The 22,945-nt window shown below is 33.0% G+C and overlaps 1 protein-coding gene across 2 annotated transcripts; it reads right to left on the bottom strand.

Moving 5' to 3' along the window:
• Nucleotides 1-1,580: 1,580 nt before the first annotated feature.
• On the bottom strand, nt 1,581-22,429 carry LOC127726633 (probable proline iminopeptidase). Of its 2 annotated transcripts, none has more exons than XM_052234055.1 (8): nt 22,279-22,429; nt 21,085-21,214; nt 18,181-18,304; nt 16,680-16,855; nt 8,221-8,305; nt 4,809-4,996; nt 2,671-2,815; nt 1,581-2,129 (listed from the first exon to the last, which is right to left on the bottom strand). In XM_052234055.1, the coding sequence occupies exons 2-8, from the start codon at nt 21,210-21,212 to the stop codon at nt 2,019-2,021; spliced, it is 957 nt and encodes a 318-aa protein (XP_052090015.1). In that variant the 5' UTR covers nt 21,213-21,214; nt 22,279-22,429; the 3' UTR covers nt 1,581-2,018. The 2 variants fall into 2 exon arrangements, with proteins under 2 accessions (XP_052090015.1, XP_052090016.1); XM_052234056.1 differs by lacking the exon at nt 22,279-22,429 and adding an exon at nt 22,072-22,212.
• Nucleotides 22,430-22,945: the final 516 nt, after the last annotated feature.

The raw sequence follows: 22,945 nt of genomic DNA on the forward strand, positions 1-22,945 counted from the left end.
AATGTTGTATTGATTCATTGGAATGCAAGGTTGTATTGATTAATTGTAATGTTGTATTGATTCATTGGAATGAAAGGTTATATTGATTTATTGGAACGTAAGGTTATATTGGTTCATTGAAATGTTAGTCTGTATTGTTTCATTGGAATGTGACGCTGTAATGATTCATTGGATTGTAAGGCTGTATTGATTCATTGGAATGTGACGCTATATTGATTTATTGGAATGTAAGGTTTTATTGATTCTTTGGAATGTGACGCTGTATTGATTTATTGGAATGTAAGGTTGTATTGATTCATTGGAATGTAAGGCTGTATTGATTCATTGGAATGTAATGTTGTATTGATTCATTGGAATGAAAGCTTTTATTGATTCATTGGAATGTAAGACTGTATTGATTCATTGGAATGTGAGGCTGTATTGATTCATTGGGATGTAATGTTGTATTTATTCATTGGAATGAAAGGTTATATTGATTCATTGGAATGTAAGGCAGCATTGATTCATTGGAAAGTAATAGTGTGTTGATTCATTGGAATGTGAAGCTGTATTGATTCATTGGAATGAGAGGCTGTTTTGATTTATTGGAGCGTAAGGCTGTATTGATTCATAGGAATGTAAGGCTGTTTTGATTTATTGGAATGTAGTGTTGTATTGATTCATTAGAATGTAAGGCTGTTTTGATTAATTGTAAAGTAAGGCAATATTGACTCATTGGAATGTAAGGCTATATTTATATTTTGGAATGTAAGGGTAGATTGATTTATTGGAATGTAAGGTTGTATTGATTCATTAAAATGTAAGACTGTTTTGATTCATTGGAAAGTAAGGCTGTATTGATTCATTGGAATGTAAGGCTATATTGGTGCATTGGAATGAAAGGTTATATTTATTCATTGGAATGTAAGGTTGAATAGATTCATTGGAGTGTAAGGCAGCATTGATTCATTGAAATGCAAGGCAGCATTGATTTATTTGAATGTAAGGCAGCATTGATTCATTGATATGTAAGGCAGCATTGATTCATAGAAATGTAAGGCTGTATTGATTCATTGGAATGTAAGGCAGCATTGATTCATTGGAATGTAAGGCTGCATTGATTCATTGGAATGTAAGGCTGTATTGATTCATTGGAATGTAAGGCTGCATTGATTTATTGGAATGTGAGGCTGTTTTGATTTATTGGAATGTAAGGCTGTATTGATTCATTGGAATGTAAGGCAGCATTGATTCATTGGAATGTAAGGTTGTTTTGATTCGTTGGAATGTAAGGCTGCATTGATTCATTGGAATGTAAGGTTGTATTGATTCATTGGAATGCAAGGCTGTATTGATTCGTTGGAAAGGAAGGCTGCGTTGATTCATTGGAATGCAGAACGGTATTGATTTATTAGAAATTAAGGCTGTATTGATTTATTTGAGTTTAAAGCCGAATTGATCTATTGGAATGCAAGACTGCATTGATTCATTGGAAATAAAGGCTGTATCTATTTATTTCAGTGTAAAGCAGCATTGATTTATTGGAATGCAAGGCAGCATTGATTTATTGGAATGCAAGACAGCATTGATTTATTGGAATGTAAGGCTTTATTGATTTATTGGAATGTAAGGCTGCATTGATTCATAATTGAAGATTTTGTAATTATTTATCACAATCATTGAAAATAATTATGTTCTCCTTCAGCAAAGTTTCTGTTTATCAGATTTCCAAATGCCTGTCTGCTACGGGTTAAGTTGAATTAAATTTGTCCATTAATTAATAGTTCTTTATATATCTGAATGTCCTGTAGCAAATTTAAACATCAATGAAACATCGGTATTGCTTAATTATGTGAAAACTAGATATTCATACTTGATCAAATGTACATTAAAATTCATTTCAATCACTGGTTTATCTGATTAAAAATCATTCAACTATAACTTTTATAAATATTTTCTGTTTATTGGCTTGTATAAGCATTGTTAAGGAAGTTCAAAAGAAATTTCTCATATCCTATGAACATGATAAACATAAATAATTATAAATGTTTATATTTTTGTGTAGCTCCAATCAACTGTGACTGAATTCCTTCTTCCTTGGTTGAATGACCAGCATCCTGAACTATGTGGAAGTCAGCATGTGGCAATTTCTGAAATGAGAAATTTATTTTGGTTAAAACCGAAATAGAAGTAATTTACAATAACACAATTGGTTCATTTTTCCTTTACTTGAAATAAAACTATAAGTAACATCAATGAAACATTAAAAACTAACTTTCACCTACATAATATATCTCACAAAACATTAAATTTCATCAATATGACTTACATGTAATTTTAGATCTTTAGACAAGAGAATTTCTGTAAAAGTAATAAGATGTCCGCGCCGTGACAATGAAGATTGATAAACAACAGATGCCAAGTGATCTTGGTTGAAATAGATAGTATATAGATCTTGACATTTCGAACACTTACTATGATATCAGATTTTCTCTATTCATAACCACTATGTTCATATGTTACAATTAAATTGATTTCAAATCTAACGATTACAGAAGAATCTTTCTTTACCTATGGTTTGAAATGAATCCTGCAGTTCTGCTTCACACAATACAGACTTTTCAGTTATCTATTTGTGTATGCCCCGTAATGTAACACATTTAAATAAAAACAGTAAAGAATAAAGACTACCTTGTGTAGTAGCCATGCTGTTTCTACAGGACAAATTACGTCATAACGACCTTGAATTATTGTAACAGGAATGTTGCTTAATTTATCTGCATTGTCTAATAACTGTGACTCAGACTTCATGAAAATACCATGAACAAAATAATGGCTGCAATGGAAATTAGTAAAAACAGTTATTGAAGAAAATATTTTATACCATTTCAAACTACGCAATAGACTACAGCTATATTTTCCTTAAATATGAAACTAATCACCAAATTTCTATATGTTATCTCATCTCATCATCATTTTTATGCCTGCTTTTTTATATGTATGTTTATTCAATTCTTCTCTGTAACCTTTGTTCTTGTATTGTTTAATGAGGATAAAAATGTCAAATCAAAATGGCAGTACAGTATGGTCAACTATACATGATGGCAAAACATCAAGAGCATTTTATAAAATGGAATCAGAGGGGATGCGATCACAAGATGTTATTGTTACAATAATCTTAAAAAAGGTCTAAGTCCAATGATGATACATTACAGTCAAAAGAATGTGACAACAAATAAAAGCTTTCTGTCATAGGGTCTTGGAGTATTGATGTGTTTCTGACAGCGGGACGGACACAAACAGATGGACACTGAGAGATCATTGCCATATCCCCCTGCTGTGCAATGAAAAGGAAAAAAAAACTTCTATTTTAAATTTTGATAGCATAATTTGTACAGCATTTTATCCTGAAATGTCCATTATCAAACTAACTTTTTTGTCAATTTTATCAACAATAAAAATTAAAACAATAGATTTAGGCAAAACTTTATGAATTTACAGTAACAAGACATATCTACATCAATGACTGTTCAGATTTTTCGCTCTGATCATTCAGGAATAAAGTAAACACAGACAATGGGATCTAAACACTGTGAATATGGCATGTTTTACTTTGTTTCAATCTTTGTCTAGCTGTCAAACATTGACATGTTACTAATGCCAAACTTTGGTCGGGATGTTGTCTCTTTGACATATTCCCCATTTCCATTCTCAATTTTATTGTCTAATATTATAACTGAAAAAAATCTACTGATCTGTTATCACATTGAAAAAAAACTGGAGTTGTTGAAAGGAAATCAATGAGTCAAAGTCTTGTCTTCTTTTAAAGAAAAACTAAACTGAAGCTTTGTAATTGTTGTCAGAATAATGCCTTCACTACAGTTTAATAACTTCCTGTTCAATAAACAGAATTGCATTGAAAAGTGCAGAAATATGAAACAATATGTAGCATGTTGGAGAAGACAAATTTACATACATCTACCAAAATATACTAATTCCAAGACTTGTCCATAGTTTGCTAAGGAATCTGACGTTTGCTAAACTCTTGTTCAAAATTCTATACTAAATTACTTGTCTTTTCAGCAGTAAACAGGCAATGATAAGAAGTATATCACTTTAAAAATTATAATTGGTAAATCTCTCATGTTTAAGTTGATGTTAACCAATGAGTTGATTATGCTTGAACAATTTTTTATACATATAAATAAGAAGCTGTGGTATGAGTGCCAATGAGACAACTATGTATTTATTTCAGAATATGCTTTAAATAGCTGTTGCAGCTAAAATATTCCCAGCAAAGCAATTACTGTACCAACTCAGCTAAAAGAGTACTCCACTATCACAACTAATGGGAGTTAAGGAAAGCATGCACTGCTCCACTTCTCATTCCTCGAGAATTTATACCATGATAACGTTAACAATATCCACTCATGTAATCTCTTTTCTTCACCTTGGGTTTTCAGTTGGAGTACCTACTTCAAGGGAAGCACCTGTACATGTGTAATGTTAAAGCGTAACTTTTCGTGGTGTACTTAGTTTGACTGGTTTTTTTTTGTTGCATTGACAAAATCCTGACAAATGGTATACTTGTTTGTCTGTTTGTTTTTTTCTTTTTTAGCCATGGCGTTGTCAGTTTATTTTTGATTTGTGAGTTTGAATGTCCCTCTGGTATCTTTCGCCCCTCTTTTGAAACGATGTAAATATAAAAAAAATCACAGCATATCATTACAAAACATGAAAATAAATATATTCTAATGGCTAACGTGCATTGACAAACAAAAGCATGCAAATTTGCAGTAAATATAGTTAACTACTTCAAAATATCATACCATTCAATTCTGGCAAACTGTAAACACCAGGTGTCCTTTTCTGCTTTCTGCACTAATTCATCATCAATAAACATTCTTGATGTGATCATTTCCCAAGTACTCCATGCCCTAGCAGCAGAAAGTCTTGTTTTTTCATCTTCACTTGTTAGACGTCTATAGTAGGCACTTATCAAATCTCCTTGTTCAACCTGATATTATAGATTGTGGATTTTTTATTGGATCAAGAAAATATCATTGATTCTTTCAAATTACATGTACATGATATATCACTAATGATCTTCAGTTAACATTTCAAAGGACCACTGTCAGAATATAAGAAATTGGACCTTAAATCACAAAAACATAACATATCTTTGCAATGGCTTTGTCAATTTGTGTTTAACTTAGGAGTTTGAATGTTCCCCCTGTATCTTTTGCTTCTCTTTCATAATCATTCTTTGTACATCAAATATAATTAATGAACCATGTCGGACTGATCAGTTGACCAATTACTTATAGTATCTGAAAAAAGAATCTAACCAGGAAGACTTCTAGCAGTTATCACTGACCAATTTACCAAAGTTTGATCACTGACCTATGAAATGAGTCTAAGGTCAGGTAAATACTGTCTCATGGGCATGGGTACCTTGCAATATTAATGATTATATATACCAAATATAGTTCAAACAAGAGTGCAGATGCTGAAATGTCTCATCTGCTTGACAAATCATGTATGGCTTTTTTGTTGGAGTGGTCTTTAGTAATCACTGTCCAGTTACATCAAAAATGTTTCTGTATTTGCATTTGAAGATCAAGAAGCAAGAAACAAATGAATTTTACAGTGTATGAAAAGTCACTTTATCTAGTAATTATCTATTATCACTTTATAATAGAGGAGTTCCATGTTTTTTTCTCTGGTTATTATTTTTCAACAATTGTAAATGAATTTATTCAGAATAATTGTTTTCTCTACTTTATCTGGCAATACAATTTTTCTTCAAAAAATGATAATTGGAACAGAATATTATAGCCTCCCAATCAATCAATTATGTGGCTGTTCACCTATAGAAAATGAAAATATTTTGGTTATAGGATAGTGTGAAAGGTATATATCACTTCAAAAAAAAAATCATGAAATGGCATAAAGGAACCAAAAAATCTTGGTGTACATGTAACATGGAAACATGCAGACATTCATAGGTCATAGCACAATTTCCAATACTGTGTAAATCAAAAAGATTTTATTTACGATATTTAGTTTTCTAATATATATATATAATTTAGAAAGCTGTGAAATTTGCAAAATTTGGTTGAATAGATAGGGATTTTGAATTGGTGGTCTGACACCTAAAAGTGTTGCATTATTAGTTTCATCTCAATTTTAAAGTTTCTATTTATCTATCATAGTTTTCAATATAATACGGAAAAAATGCAAAACAATGTTAAAAATCATTATTAGCAATAACTCAAATAAGGAGTCAACTGAAGATTTTGACCATTATGGCTTATTTGTAAATCTTGTCTTGCTGATCATTTGTGCTATTCAAAGTTTTTATCTATCTATTACAGTTTTCAAGATAGTAGGCAAAAATGGGAAAAATCGTCATTATAGGGCAATAACTTCAATAATAGTTGACTAATCATTTCGGTCATATTGGCTTAGTTGTAGATCTTGCCTTGCTGATCATTTTTCCTTTATAAGTTTCTATTTATCTATTAAAATTTTCAAGTTAGCAGGGGTAAAGATGCAAAAAAATGTTAAAAATAATCATTAGCAATAATTCCAATAAGGAGTCACCAGAAGATTTTGGCCATAATGGCTTATTTGTAGATCTTGCCTTGCTGATCATTTTTCACTTTTAAAATTTCTATCTATCTATTAAAGATTTTAAGATATTGGCCAAAACGCAAAATAAATTTAGTAAAAAATCCTGATTAAAGGGTAATAATTCTAATAAGGATTCTTATTTGTAGATTTTGTTGGTCTAATAATTTTTGCTTTTTAAAAGATTCTATCTATCTTCTATAGTTTTTAAGATATAAGGCAATAACACAAAAAATGAAGAATGTGTCCCGTTGGACACAGATGGTGCCCCCACTTGCATACAACATTACAAAGGGACATAACTAAAGCACAATAAAAGTGACCTTACCCAAATCTGTACTTCATCTTAGTTTTGTGGTAATAAGTATTGTGTATAGGTTTCATGTTTGGTTGGGGCAAACTTAAGTTACAGAACGGAAACTAAAATTTTTTCCATTTTTCAATTTATAAAGGGGCATAACTCAATAATGGTTAAAGTGACACTACCAAAATTCAACTTGATCTGTGTTTTATCAGTGGAAGGCAAAATTAAACATTGCATTGTATAAAGCATTGATTGTAGTTGATTCAACTATAATCATGGACAAAGGAAGATAACTCCAATAGTAGAAAAAAAATGAAAAATTCAGCAATTTTTCCATTTGTAAAGGGGCATAACTCTAGAACGGAAAAAGTGACACTACCAAAATTCAAACTTGATCTGTGTTTTGTGGTAATAAGCATTGTGTATAAGTTTGATATCATTTGGTTGAGGCAAACTAAAGTTAGAGAATGGAAACCATTTTTGGGATGTACGGACGTACCTATGTATGTACAGACAGACAGACAAGTGTAAAACTTAATGCCCCCTCCACTTTGGGGTGGGCATAAAAATTGGTAAAAATTGTCATTAAAGGGAAATAACTCTCATAAGATGTGGTCTGACAAATTTTAGTCATGTTGACTTATTTGTATATCTTGTATTGCTAATCATTTGTGCTATTTAAAGTTTCTATCCTTTGATTATAATTGTAGAGATAATAGGCAAAAATGTTTAAAAATGATAAAATTTGCCATTTAAGGGCAATAACTTGTATAAAAAGTCGTCTGACAGTTTTGACGTAAATCAAATGTAGATAGAGCTCAATATTCTGAACATTATTGCACCAGTCATATTTTTCTATTGAGTGGGCCTCCTCTTATGCAGTCAGTGGGCCCTCCCTTATGAAAATTTCTGGATCCGCCACAAGATTTTTGTGAAGTAAACAGACGACAATGGACTAGGGATGACAAGTGATGAGAAAATGTCACTTGGCCCTTTGTGCCAGGTGAGCTAAAAATGTTGAAGCGCAAAAATTGAACACTGAAGCCCTAATTGGCCACAACACATGGTTTCCTATATGTAATATCAAATGAATTAAATATTTTAACAAACTGTAGTTAGCATTTTAACTTGTGTAATAATGACCTCAAACAGATTATTATTTTATGCCTTGAGCACATTTCATTGAAAATTGGAATTTCAGCATGTCAAGTTGTTTCTACAAACAAAAGACCTATTGATCTGAAAGCAAATAACTCCATATAGATATATAATGCTATGTTTTCCGTAATATCTTTCATACAAACCTCAGGAATATGGTCTTTGTAGGCTTCAAATTTGTCCGGATATATTAAACTGCATCCATCCTGGTAGAACCATAGTAGTTCTCTCCTTTAATAAAGATAATTTAAATAGAAACATTTGTCATATTAGATAACAAGAGTGCACACGCTGAAATGTCTCGCCTTCTTTACTAATCATTGATATTATGTTGATAGTCCTAAATATAAAGCTTTATTACGACTGTCACATAAACTTAACATTAACCAAGTAAACTAAACATTGACCAATGAACCATGAAAATGAGGTCAAGGTCAGATGAACCATGCTAGGCAGGCATGTACAGCTAACAATTCTTCCATACAACAAATATAGTTGACCTATTGCTTATAGTTTAAGAAAAACAGACGAAAACACAAAAACTTAACACTGAGCAATGAACCTTGAAAATGAGGTCACGGTCAAATAAAACCTGCGTAACTGACATATAGATCATAAAATATTTTCATACACCAAATATAGTTGAACTATTGCATATAGTATTAGAAAAAAAGACCAAAACTCAAAAACTTAACTTTGACCACTGAACCATGAAAATGAGGTCAAGGTCAGATGACACCTGCCAGCTAGACATGTACACCTTACAATCATTCCATACACCAAATATAGCTGACCTATTGCATGCAGTATTAGAAAGAAAGACCAAAACTCAAAAACTTAACTTTGACCACTGAACCATGAAAATGAGGTCAAGGTCAGATGACACCTGCCAGCTAGACATGTACACCTTACAATCATTCCATACACCAAATATAGTAGACCTATTGCATACAGTATAAGAAAAACAGACCAAAACACAAAAACTTAACTATAACCACTGAACCATGAAAATGAGGTCAAGGTCAGATGACACCTGCCAGTTGGACATGTACACCTTACAGTCCTTCCATACACCGAATATACTAGACCTATTGCTTATAGTATCTGAGATATGGACTTGACCACGAAAACTTAACCTTGTTCACTGATCCATGAAATGAGGTCGAGGTCAAGTGAAAACTGTCTGACGGGCATGAGGACCTTGCAAGGTACGCACATACCAAATATAGTTATCCTATTACTTATAATAAGAGAGAATTTAACATTACAAAAAATCTGAACTTTTTTTTCAAGTAGTCACTGAACCATGAAAATGAGGTCAAGGACATTGGACATGTGACTGACGGAAACTTCGTAACATGAGGCATCCATATACAAAGTATGAAGCATCCAGGTCTTCCATCTTCTAAAATATAAAGCTTTTAAGAAGTTAGCTAACGCCGCCACCGCCGCCGCCGGATCGCTATCCCTATGTCGAGCTTTCTGCGACAAAAGTCGCAGGCTCGACAAAAACTAAATGCACAAAGTACCCACCACACATTTGTCTTGAGTCAAATGATTCATACGTTTGTTTTATATATCAGTTTTCTAAAAAGTAGATGTTGTATGATTGCCAATGAGACAACATTCAGCCATAATCCAAATGATTTAAGCAACTATAAGTCGGGCTAAAAAAGGCCCTAACACAACAAAATAAAAAATACATGTAATTCAAACAAGAAAACCATTGGCCTGTTTGATAACAGGGGACCATATGAGTATTTAGACCAGATAGGAATTTTTCAAATAAATTCTAATTTTCTTCTCAGGAACATACCGTATTATATATAAGCGGGTTATTGTGCAGGGTGTTTATTTTCGCTTATTTCGGCGGGTAAGGGGAAATTAAATTCCGCGAAAATTTATGCAATACGTTCGGTTCTTTTTAATAGCTTAAGCATTTTGAAAACTATTTTTCCCGTTCATAGGATCAATAATGGTTTATGTTAATTTAACCAACATAAATGCAAAAGGCCATTGTTCACTTGCTGTCAGGTGTTAATTAGTTAATTGGTTACATAATAAAATAATTGATAATATAAGAGTGTAAGGTACTCTGTCATGTATTTTATCCTTATTAACTAGTGTCAAATTATATAAAAGTTGCAAGTCACTCATGATAATTTCATGATCTAATTAGTACATCAAAGCTCCAGTCAATTTCGTAACTAATCAACCGTAACATTAAATATTTACCAGAGGTTTGTACACCTGTGACCAATTTCTAAGTACCGGTACCAATATTCTTTTAATTAACTGTATCAAAATATAATCAATAAATAAGACCTCATGCAGGTAAAACAATCATTTAACCATAACATTGTCAATTTTTACAACTTTTTAACTGCAACCATTTCAGTATCCGCCAAAATATTTAATTGGGATTATACTTTGTTGCCCCTAAAGCGCGATATTTTACACCCGCAAAAACGACCCGCTATATGGTATCACTCGTCTCTGAGCCAAAATTGGCACAAGTTTACTGACTGAAATCCTTTATCTTTTACATATTGTCTGAATCTTTGTTCATCTGTCATCCTGCCTTTGCTACAATCAACTAAAAGCGCCTTTATCCTGTGAAATATTTCGTTAATATGTGAAACCACAGATATTTGGGGCATGGCCTTTTTTTTCGTGTTTACCTTTGGTGTTTAGATCAGTCTGAAAGAAAAATAGTTTTCTAATGTTTACTTATTTTTGCATATAAAAATAGAGGGACAGGTCATCATGTCTAAACTAGAGTTAAATAAATGCAAGATCGTATGAATATGAACAACAGCACATTCAATAACTAAAACTAATTTGACTGAATATTTAATTTATCAAAAATAACTTTAAGTAAAAAAACAGGGAAAAAAGGAGTATTCAATGCCCAAAGTGCCTGTTATTAAAACAATTAACTTTTTTGTTTAACTGTTCATGTAGACTTTTTGAAGTTATTTTCTAAAGCCGACAGATTGTGTTGCGTAAGGAAAAATCGGTCATGAAATTTGTATAATGCTATTACTATAATCCTAAGTAGTTTTAACTAATGACTAAAAGTCAGTTTTGTTCTTGTAACAAAGTAACAATCATTACCCTATGATTGAATGAGTAAAAATTTAATTTTTTAAAAATGCCTGATTTCATACCTTATGCAAATTACAATAAACGAATCTTTTCAACGTTCATCATATTATTTATCCGGAGTATACGCTTATGGTCTGACCATATGTGTATATATTCATATGGTTATGACCATACACATATGGTCCAAATACTCAAAGGGTCCGGAACAGTTATATTTTGAACAAGCTGGGTCTGTTTTAGATATTATTAAGAATGACGAAATCATCCAAAAAAAACAAGAGTGCACACGCTGAAATGTCTTGCCTACTATACTGACCATTGATTTTATGTTGATAGTCCTGCATATAAAGTTTTACTACAAGTATCACATTAACTTTTATGATCCAAGAAAATGAGGTCAAGGTAAGATAAACCAAGCCGGAAATACATGTACACCTTTAATACAATCATTCCATACACAGAATATAGATGACCTATTGCTTATAGTATAAAAGAAACAGACCAATTGTTTGCACCTGTCCTAAGTCAGGAATCTGATGTTCAGAAGTTGATGTGGTTCATAAGTGTTGCTCATTTCTTGTTTTTTATATAGATTAGACCGTTGGTTTTCCCGTTTGAATGGTTTTACACTAGTAATTTTTGGGGCCCTTTATAGCTTGCTGTGCGGTGTGAGCCAAGGCTCCGTGTTGAAGACCGTACTTTGACCTATAATGGTTTACTTTTATAAATTGTGACTTGGATGGAAAGTTGTCTTATTGGCACTCATACCACATCTTCTTATATCTACAAACCATGGAAATTTTATACTAACCAATGAACCATGAAAATAAAGTCAAGGTCAGATGAACCCTGCCAGACAGACATGTACACCTTAAAATCATTCCATGCATCAAATATAGTTGCTCTATTGCTTAAAGTATCTAAGAAACAAAGTTAACCAGGAAAACTGAACATTGACCAATCAACCATGAAAATGAGGTGAAGGTCAGATGATACCTGCCAGACAGACATATACACCTTACAATCATTCCATACACCAAATATAGTTGAAATATTGTTTTAAAGTTTAAGAAAAACAGACCAAAACACAAAAACTTAACATTGAGCAATGAACCGTGAAAATGAGGTCAAGGTCATATAAAACCTGCCAGACTGACATGTACAACCTAAAATATTTCCATACACCAAATATAGTTGACCTATTGCATACAGTATTAGAAAAACTGACCAAAACACAAAAACTAAACTATGACCACTGAACCGTGAAAATGAGGTCAAGGTCAAATAAAACCTGCCAGACTGACTTGTACATCATAAAATATTTCCATACACCAAATATAGTTGACCTTTTGCATACAGTATTAGAAAAACAAACAGACCTAAACACAAAAACTAAACTATGATTACTGAACCATGAAAAAGAGGTCAAGGTCAGATGACACCTGCCAGTTGGACATGTACACCTTACAATCATTACATACACCAAATATAGTAGACCTATTGCTTATAGTATCTGAGATATGGACTTGACCACCAAAACTTAACCTTGTTCACTGATCCATGAAATGAGGTCGAGGTCAAGTGAAAACTGTCTGACAGGCATGAGGACCTTGCACATACCCAATATAGTTATCCTATTACTCATAATAAGAGAGAAATTAACATTACAAAAAATCTTAACTTTTTTTTCAAATAGTCACTGAACCATGAAAATGAGACCCAAGGACAATGGACATATGACAGACGGAAACTTCATATCATAAGGCATCTATATACAAAGTATGAAGCATCCAATTCTTCTACCTTCTGAAATATTAAGCTTTTAAAAAGTTAGTAAACCCCGCCGCCGGATCACTATCCTTATGTCTAGCTTTCTGCGACAAAAGTCGCAGGCTCGACAAAAATTACAAAATATATGCATAAGGACTTCGACATTTATTGAATCTAATTTAAAACTAGAGGCTCTCAAGAGCCTGTGTCGCTCACCTGATTCTACTTTGGTTTTGGAAATAATGTAAAAATAGATTAAAATCATAACAGATACCCTAATAATGAGTGGTTTAATATTGGTCCTGTAATTTAATAAAAAATCCTGGTGGCCATCTTGAACAGTAAATCTGCAACAAAGTAGCAACACTTAATCAGCACCTCATAAGAAACATTTATGCCATGTTTTGGTTTCATTCCATTCAGTGCACCTCTAGAAGAAGCATTTGTGTGTATTTCCCATAGGGTCTTATGTTAAAGGAAGTCCCCCCATTGGCTACCATCATGGATGAAGGATCAGCTTCAAAGTAACAAAACTTAGTCAGCACCTCATAAGGAACATTCATGCCATGTTTGGTTTCAATCCATTCAGTATGTGGTTCTCTAAAAGAAGACATGTGTATGTATTGTCCATAGGGTCCTTTGTTAAACATTGTCCCCATCCGGCAGCCATCATGGATGAAGGATCAGCTTCAAAGTAACAACACTTGGTCAGCACCTCAAAAGGAACATGCATGCCATGTTTGGTTTCATTCCATTCAATGGTTCTCTAAAAGAAAACATTTGTACGTATTTCTCATAGGGTCCTATGTTAAACTAAGTCCTCCGCTGGCGTCCATCTTAGATTATGGATCGGCTTCATAGTAACAACACTTGGTCAACACCTCATAAGGAACATTCATGCCATGTTTGGTTTCATTGCATTCAGTGGTTCTCTAAAAGAAGACATTTGTATGTATTTCCCATAAGGTCCTATGTTAAACAAAGTCCCCCGCTGGCTGCCATCTTGGATGATGGATCAGCTTCAAAGTAACAACACTTGGTCAGCACCTCATAAGGAACATTCTTGCCATGTTTGGTTTCATTCCATTCAGTGGTTCTCTAAAAGAAGACGTTTGTATGTATTTCCCATAGGGTCCCATGTTAAACTAAGTCACCCGCTTGCGGCCATCTTGGATTATGGATCGGCTTCAAAGTAACAACACTCAGTCAGCACCTCATAAGGAACATTCATGCCATGTTTGGTTTCATTCCATTCAGTGGTTCTCTAAAAGAAGACATTTGTATGTATTTCCCATAGGGTCCAATGTTAAACCAAGTCCCCTACTGGCGGCCATCTTGGATTATGGATCAGCTTAATAGTACCAACACTTAGACAGCACCTCATAAGGAACATTCATGCCATGTTTGGTTTCATTCCATTCAGTGGTTCTCTAAAAGAAGACATTTGTATGTATTTCCCATAGGGTCCCATGTTAAACTAAGTCCCCTGCTGGCGGCCATCTTGGATTATGGATCAGCTTCAAAGTAACAACACTTGGTCAGCACCTCATAAGGAACATTCTTGCCATGTTTGGTTTCATTCCATTCAGTGGTTCTCTAAAAGAAGACGTTTGTATGTATTTCCCATAGGGTCCCATGTTAAACTAAGTCACCCGCTTGTGGCCATCTTGGATTATGGATAGGCTTCAAAGTAACAACACTCGGTCAGCACCTCATAAGGAACATTCATGCCATGTTTGGTTTCATTCCATTCAGTGGTTCTCTAAAAGAAGACATTTGTATGTATTTCCCATAGGGTCCAATGTTAAACTAAGTCCCCTACTGGCGGCCATCTTGGATGATGGATCAGCTTCAAAGTAACAACACTTGGTCAGCACCTCATAAGGAACATTCTTGCCATGTTTGGTTTCATTCCATTCAGTGGTTCTCTAAAAGAAGACGTTTGTATGTATTTCCCATAGGGTCCCATGTTAAACTAAGTCCCCTGCTGGCGGCCATCTTGGATTATGGATCGGCTTCAAAGTAACAACACTCGGTCAGCACCTCATAAGAAACATTCATGCCATGTTTGGTTTCATTACATTCAGTGGTTCTCTAAAAGAAGACATTTGTATGTATTTCCCATAGGGTCCTATGCTAAACTAAGTCCCCCGCTGGCGGCCATCTTGGATGATGGATCCGCTACAAAGTAACAACACTTGGTCAGCACCTCATAAGGAACATTCATGCCATGTTTGGTTTCATTCCATTCAGTGGTTCTCTAAAAGAAGACGTTTGTATGTATTTCCCATAGGGTCCCATGTTATTCAATCAAACTTTTACTTTAAAAGGCCAATACATCCGGAACTAATAATACATTCAATTGTGACTGAATAAAAGCCTCAAGTTACATTCCACATTCCTTAAAAAGCCTCAAAAAAGCCATATGATCATTACATTTACAGTCCTACATTCTGTTGAAATTTATACTTTTGCATTACACTAGATAATGTTTTTCTCTTGGCTGTTTATATCTTTACACTAGATCCATGTTGATGTGTTCTGATTGATATCTTAACCTTGGACACATAATTTTTTATTAGTTGTAATTGGCTTTGAACAAACTTTCAGTAACTGTGAGTACTCTCAAATTGGTACTTTATGTCTTTACGTCTTTTTGTAAGTTGTGCTTTGCATGCTTTGTGTAGAGCCTTTTTCAACTAATTTTTAGGGTTTGCATTAATGTGTTTTATGCATAAATAAGATTTTGCATTTTTGAAGTGGTCAAGAATTTGCAATTATTAATTAATACATGCATTAATTTCTGAATTAACAGTACTTAAGTCAGGTGTCTGAACAGTTGTGATTTACACCATAATTCATGATACATTTTGTCTGAATAGGGATCCACAAAATACACCCTTCATTTCTGAATGGTTTGAATTCAAACACAATATTGTGCAAATGACAATACACTGTTGTCTATTATCAAATAAAATCGTTATAAATGATCTATTCTTAAACTCTTTCTTCCAAAGTATTACGTAATTTTAACTGGCAACCAATAAACTTAGAATCTTAGCTAAATTGTCTGTTTTTGTTTTTTATATTCTGTACAACACTTTACAATATGATATCATGTTTTTCTTACAATATTTTTATATAAGCAAAAAGGGAAGGGTTATATAATTTGATTATACTTTATGTTAAAATGCCAGATTTTGATTGGTTAATACGAGGGAGACAATTTACTCTATTCTATGGCTCAGCGGGAGACAATTTTATGAATGACACAATCTGGTGCAGACCAATCAAAAAATGATAATTTATAGGAAAATAAATTGATTTTGCATCAATAATTTTAAAGACAACGATCAACTTCCATGTTACAGCCTCACACATTTTTCATAGACTGCCAACATAAAAAAAATATATCTTGCTTCACTTTTGTTGTTTTTCTAATAACTGTAGGTCTGTAGCACTTTCATATATAGTCAATTGCTTTCTATTTACAATTAAAAGACAATAATGGCTTCGCCTCAGTTGACAATGTTTTTTACGGGCAACAATCAGCTCCATTGCCCTCTCAACTATGTGCTATTTTTATAATGTCATATCACTATATAAAAGGAGAAATTTCTTTTAGCAGGAAGAACTATTTTGCTCAATTAGGCTTTATTTTGTTTTGCACAATTTTGAAAGTCCTAAAACTCTATTATGGTTTTCTTGCGTATAATATATAAAATACCTGCGACAAGTAAAAATCCCTCTTAAAATAACAGCTTTCACTTTATCAGGGTGTGTCTCGGAGTATGCTAGTCCTAACGTAGATCCCCAACTTCCTCCAAACACAACCCATTTATCTATTTTTAGATGTTGTCTTAGTTTTTCAATGTCATCCACCAGATCCCATGTTGTATTTTCCTGTAATTATATAAACTTTATTGTTATAAATAAGTTTGAAATTACATTCTAAAAATTTAGTGCGTCCAAAGAGCTTTACTTAATTTACCTTCATTAATTAAAAAACTTAAAGCCGAAGATATATAAAAAGGAAATATCAAATGACTTGAACTTCATAAGATCCTATTCTTCGGCAAAGATAGGCAAAAAATATACCATTGGGAAAAAAAGCATTCCAAAGTAACTTCAAAAAGGAGTGGGAGTCCATAAAACCTGGCTATATCAACCAACGGAACAAATGGAAATCAACTGTCATATTCCTGAATTTGAACAGGCATTTTATGAAGAAAAAGGTGGATTAAACCTGGTTTTATAGTCAGCTAAACCTCCAACTTGCATGAGAGATTTATAGTACCTTTATGTTGTCAAAATTGAGTGAGCAACCCAAATAGATACTCGGTTTGGCGCCAGCAAAATGTTTAACCCCACCACATTCTGTATGTGCCTGTCCCAAGTCAGGAGCATGTTATTCAGTGGTTGTCATTTGTTGCTGTATATATTTGTTTTTCGTTTGTTTTGTACTGAAATCACGTCGTTAGTTTTCTTAATTGAATTGTTTTGCATTTGTCATTTTAAGGCCTTTTATAATAAAGTTAATTACTTTTGCGTTATGGGTTTTGATCATTGTTGAAGTCTGTATGCATGGTGATCTAAAGTTGTTAACCTCTATTTCATTTGGTATCTGGTGGAGAGTTAACCTGAATAATTCAGTCCCTCCCAGTGATCGACACTCTCACTCGCTAGGGCCTGAATTCTTTATACAATAAAAACGTGTCACGAATCCAAGATTTTGATTGGTGCTTTCTTTGAGAGAGAGCCAATCAGTAATAGCTCAATGTTATCGAGATAGGTAAATACCGAGCTAATTCCAAATGATTATTTGACGATTTTTTATTGACAAGGCCTTCAGGCGTTAATGTAGCCATCGTAGAGCAGTGGAATATAACGACTGAATTATTCGGGTTAGTGGAGAGTTGTCTAATTTGCAATCATACCATATCTTCTTATTTTAAAAATTAGTTGTCTTTACAAAATTAATTACTCTTTTAAATATGAATCTTCATTACCATATGTAGCAGATAAATATAAATTAAAGGGTATTACTCATGTAAATAGATATGGCAAAAATGACATTTTGTGCACAAAGTAACTAGTATTTACTTATACAATCTTTATATGTGTGTTTGCTGTGGTATGAGTCTGAAAGTGCAAAAAACTTCAATTTTGATGATTTTTTGTCCTACATGCCAGTGTAGAATGTTGTATATATATACAAACTTTCTAACCCTAAGTTCATATGCTGGAAGAGACTTTCCTGCTCCTCTCTGATCAAACAGGATTATTCTGTAAGCTTCTGGATCAAAAAATCGTCTGTCTCTAGGACTTGTACCCCCACCAGGACCACCATGACTGAAAAATATTAATGTTAAAGTCAATAGTGAATTTACCTGATGGAAACAAATCTCTCCCCTACTTCATTGATTAAGGATGTTCTCGACTCTTGTTTTTGACTTTTTGTCAAATATTCGGAATCTTCTAGTTTTATCCATGTAGTGCCAATAAAAATTTTGCCCACTGACACCTACTTTTCTTTTCATAATTCTATTGCATTTAGTTTTCAAAGTCATTTTTGAAAATTTTATAAAATCGTTGTTATTTTTTTTATTATTTTTGAAAGGAAAAAGGTGTCAATGTTAAATATTTGAAAAATCTAGAGAGAACCATTTCCCGCCAAATTTTCAATTGATTATATCTCAAAAACTAGAACACAGACCTATCATTTTCTTCTAATTTTTAAGTTCCCTTATTCATATCCTATCAATCTATAACAGTCTTTTAAAAACCTTGTTATTTTGAAACCCTTAAATGCCTGCGTGATTATGTTTGACTAATATGAAGATATAATCTATTGATAGTAGCCCACAGCCGTGTTTTTCAATAAACATCATCAACATTTAACAAAAACATCTGATGAAACTGGTGCTAATAAGAGGGTTGGAATTGCCCTTTACCGTCAGGCATCAAACTGTCATTTTAGGCTACCGTTAGCATCAAATTGGTTAAAATTTTACCGTGATTCGTCAAAATATCCTTATCGTGATTCATCAGAGGTCTCAAATATTTATCGTTACCATCATTTTTGAAAAAAATTTAACCTGATTCGTCAAAATCAGTCGATTTTTTTATTGTCTAAAAGAATGTGTACATTTCATCATCATGTACCAAAAATTACCGTTAACGTCATTTGGCAAGATTTTTTACCGTTATTAGTCATGAAGGTACCCCAATTACAACCCTCTATTAGTATCCAACAGCTGTGTTTTTCAATAAACATCATCAACATATAGCAAAACCATCTGATGAAACTGGTGCTAATAAGGGTTATATTAAACTTGCAGTGTTGGATGCCTTAGTCTTTTTAACTTTGAGATGAAAATAAGCAATATTCATTTTGTGTCTTTTTGATATTGGTTTTTCTAAGTACTTCAGAGATTTTGTGTCATGAATTAATGCATGATATCCTTTATGTTCCATTATACATACAGAGTAAGTCTCCAGCCATGTGTGCAAGATTTAAATGGTTTGTTAGTGTTTGAGGTGTTTTAACTTATATATTTCTACAGTTAATGCATATTTATTCTTGAGACATATATTATGTGTTCTTCTTCTCTTACTTTCTTCTTTTAAGCCAGTTTATTAATATTATTATATAGATATAAGAAGATGTGGTATGAGTGCCAATGAGACAACTCTCCATCCAAGTCACAATTTATAAAAGTATTCTTAATTGATTGCATGAGAGCTGTCTCTTTTAGCAAATATTTGTGGAAGACTGACCAGCATTCCAATGTTTTGTTTATTTATAGAAATCATTTCTTATTGAACAGCATTAAAACAAAATATGCTCCCTAAAGCATGTTAAGCATATCAAATATCTTGTCATTGCCTTAAAAACTAATAAATTGCTTCGCCGAGTGCAGCTGGATACGACCGCAGAGGTCCAACCCTGAAGAGTTGGGGCAAACATGGACACAATATTCGCGCTTGATACAGGTCTGAATTTGGATTGTAATTCAATATTTGACACATAATAGGTTTCTGACACAGAATAACTGAATTTATATTCAATTTTTTGCTTTTGTGCAATACACTATGCTGTTGGGAATTGACCTCCCCCCTTTTTTTCAAAAACAAAAAATAATTTAAAGGATTTTTGATTTCTGAAATCTTGAGGAGAAAAAATTGTCATCCCCCATCCCCCCACCAATTTTTTTTACCCCCTCCCCAATTTTTTTTTAACCCCCCCTCCCCCCTTTTTCCCCAAAAAAAATCTTTCCCTCAGTCATGGTCATAATTTCAATTCAAATTTCCAATGGAGTTTGCAACCATAATAACTCATTTAAATACATCATAAAAGTCTTAAAATAGAAAATGACATACATATATCATAGCTAAAATTAATTTACCTTAATCAGCATTTTTAAAATTATTAAAATAGTAACTTCTAAAAATGAATTGACAGCTAATCACCTCAAGACAATACAAAAATTCTTTATAAATAATTTAAAAGCAGTTTAAGGGAGGTAATTAAAAATAGTGTTTGAATTACCTCCCTTACATACTTAAGTAATTGTCCATTAACCAGGACACCCTTGTTTTTCTCACTTTTTTGGCCCTCATTCCTAAACGGTTTGAGCCATAACCCTCCAAAGTCAATCCTAACCATCCCTTTGTGGTATGGAAACTTGTGGTATAATTTCAGAGAGATCCATACACTGTTCCACAAGTTATTGTCATGATACTAGAAAAAAGCTTATTTGGGCCCCTTTTTGGCCCCAATTCCTAAACTGTTGGGACCATAACCCCCAAAATCAATCCCAACCTTCCTTTTGTGGTTATTAACCTTATGTTTAAATTTCTTCGATTTCTATTTACTAATACTAAAGTTATTGTCTTGAAATCAAATGTCTTCGGACGACGATGACGACGTGATACCAATATACTACTGTCGTATAAAAACCATCCTTTTGGGTCTTTCTCATATTTCGAACTTAATCTTCTTGTACACAATTTGATGAATGAGAAGTCATAAAACACAAGGGGGAAATTATAACTTACTAGCAGCGTTGGATACAAAAAGAAAATATCTCATACATATGCATGAGGACATACGTATATAGATAACTCACATGAAAACAACTGGGTTTCCATTCTTGTTACCACTCTGTTCATAATAGATGGAATGTAAGTCTGATACCTTTAACACCCCTGTGTCATAAGGTTCTATCTCTGGAAAAAGATCTCTTTTGTCTGCCATGTCTGTTATTAAATAAAATCAACATGGTTCATATTAAATATTTTGCAAAAGTTCAGATCCTTCAATTTCAATTGGCAGACAAAAATATGTTTTATTTTCCAATAAAATGAAACATTTATATGACTATGCATGTGTTCTTCTTGACTCCATTACAACAATGCATAGGAAAACAAACTAAAAGCTTAAAAATTCAACTTGTAATTTCGTTATTATAGCATTAAAATTGTAGTTATAAAAATTGGAAGTTTTTTTTTAGTAATATCCAATAAAACAACAAAAAGAAGCCTTCAATTCTTAATTAAAGTTTTAATTCCTTTTAAATGTACAGTACAACATTTATAATGCTTATTAAACAAACAAAACAACATTTACACAAATTAGTCATCACACTCAGGTTCCGTGACATTTTCATATATTTAGCCACAAAATTATTCCTTAAAAATATTAAATGATCTGATTGTCAAATTGCTGTTTGCCAAACCGTACTCATTTAATTAACAATGTACTTTGTAAACATTTACAGTAAATGTTACCTGGAATTTAATTTGGCCTAGCTGTGAAACACAATTTATTTATAATACTTCTAATTAGCTTTCAGTAACTCAGTAACTGTCAAAAAATATCACAAGGACTAAATATATTTTAACAAAGAGCTACAGTTCTGCACCTAAGGTTTGTGTTACTCAGTATTTTTTGCTTTTAAAGTTTGACTTATAATTGCTTCGCCTTTGGTATTAAGTCCCCCAGTGTCACAAAATAGAAGTTCCTTCATAATATTTAGTATCAAATGGAAAAAATATTCTGGAATATCATGAATATTATTTCCACTGGAATAAATATTACAGTATATGTTCCTTACGGAATAAATGGTATAGAATATTTGTTCTAACATGAGCAGATATTATGACATTGTTTATAGCAAAGTTTCCAGTGGAACTTCTGTTGGGGGGAACATATACGTAATTGTCACCCCTCTCTCTCTTTTTTAGTTCCTGTTTCAGTTACTGTCTTACTGAGTCCATATTTCCGTTAATTTACTAATAACAACGTTGTTATTTCAAATTACCAAATACTATTCAAGAATGGAAAATGTCAGTCGACTGCCCCTGTTTTCTTCTAATCTATACTTTCACTTTATCTGCCTCCCACTCTTGTCGGATATTAAAGATACATGTATCGCAATTTCTAGCCCAACCGTACCTACTCGGTCATTCCCGTTACGCCAATAATAAGACTTGGCGAGAATAGCCGAGTAGATACGATTACATTCGATTTTACTTTCACTTTCAATTTAGAAGAAGATTGTAGCTGTTCAAATCTGGGACTATACATGTGCAATACACTTAGAATCCTTATCTAGTTACTTTATTATTTATAGCACATATAATTTTGCCGAGGTCAAGTACGACTTCACATTCTTGTGTTTACATTTAATTATATGCGGTCAGGGCATATAGATCTATATCTTGTTTATATTTTTTCACGGTTGTAATACACCTTATCGCTATTTGTCCGCCATTACTGGACATCACACAAGTTCCCGTAAAATTTTGACGTCATAAAAGAAAATATCTGACGCCACAATGGAAAAGTGATTGTTGTATGACGTCAAAAGTTCGAGCGGGACTGATTCTCGGGTCAAGCGGGATTAGCGATAAGGTGTATGGCGATCGTACTGCGACGACGCCTAAGAGTCGCGTCACAAACTAAGGCAGATAATCGGAAAAACCTGT

Source organism: Mytilus californianus, unplaced genomic scaffold, assembly GCF_021869535.1.
Source record: "Mytilus californianus isolate M0D057914Y unplaced genomic scaffold, xbMytCali1.0.p SCAF_18, whole genome shotgun sequence".
In the NCBI taxonomy this organism is placed as follows: Eukaryota; Metazoa; Mollusca; class Bivalvia; order Mytilida; family Mytilidae; genus Mytilus; species Mytilus californianus.

Excerpts from the sequence above, each read along its gene's own strand:
- LOC127726633 (XM_052234055.1), bottom strand. The coding sequence starts at position 21,212 with ATGGCAGACAAAAGAGATCTTTTTCCAGAGATAGAACCTTATGACACA. Across the intron at positions 16,856-18,180 it reads TTCCAGCATATGAACTTAGG|GAAAATACAACATGGGATCT; the intron begins GTTAGAAAGTTT and ends ATATAATTACAG. Across the intron at positions 4,997-8,220 it reads ACAAAGACCATATTCCTGAG|GTTGAACAAGGAGATTTGAT; the intron begins GTTTGTATGAAA and ends CTATAATATCAG.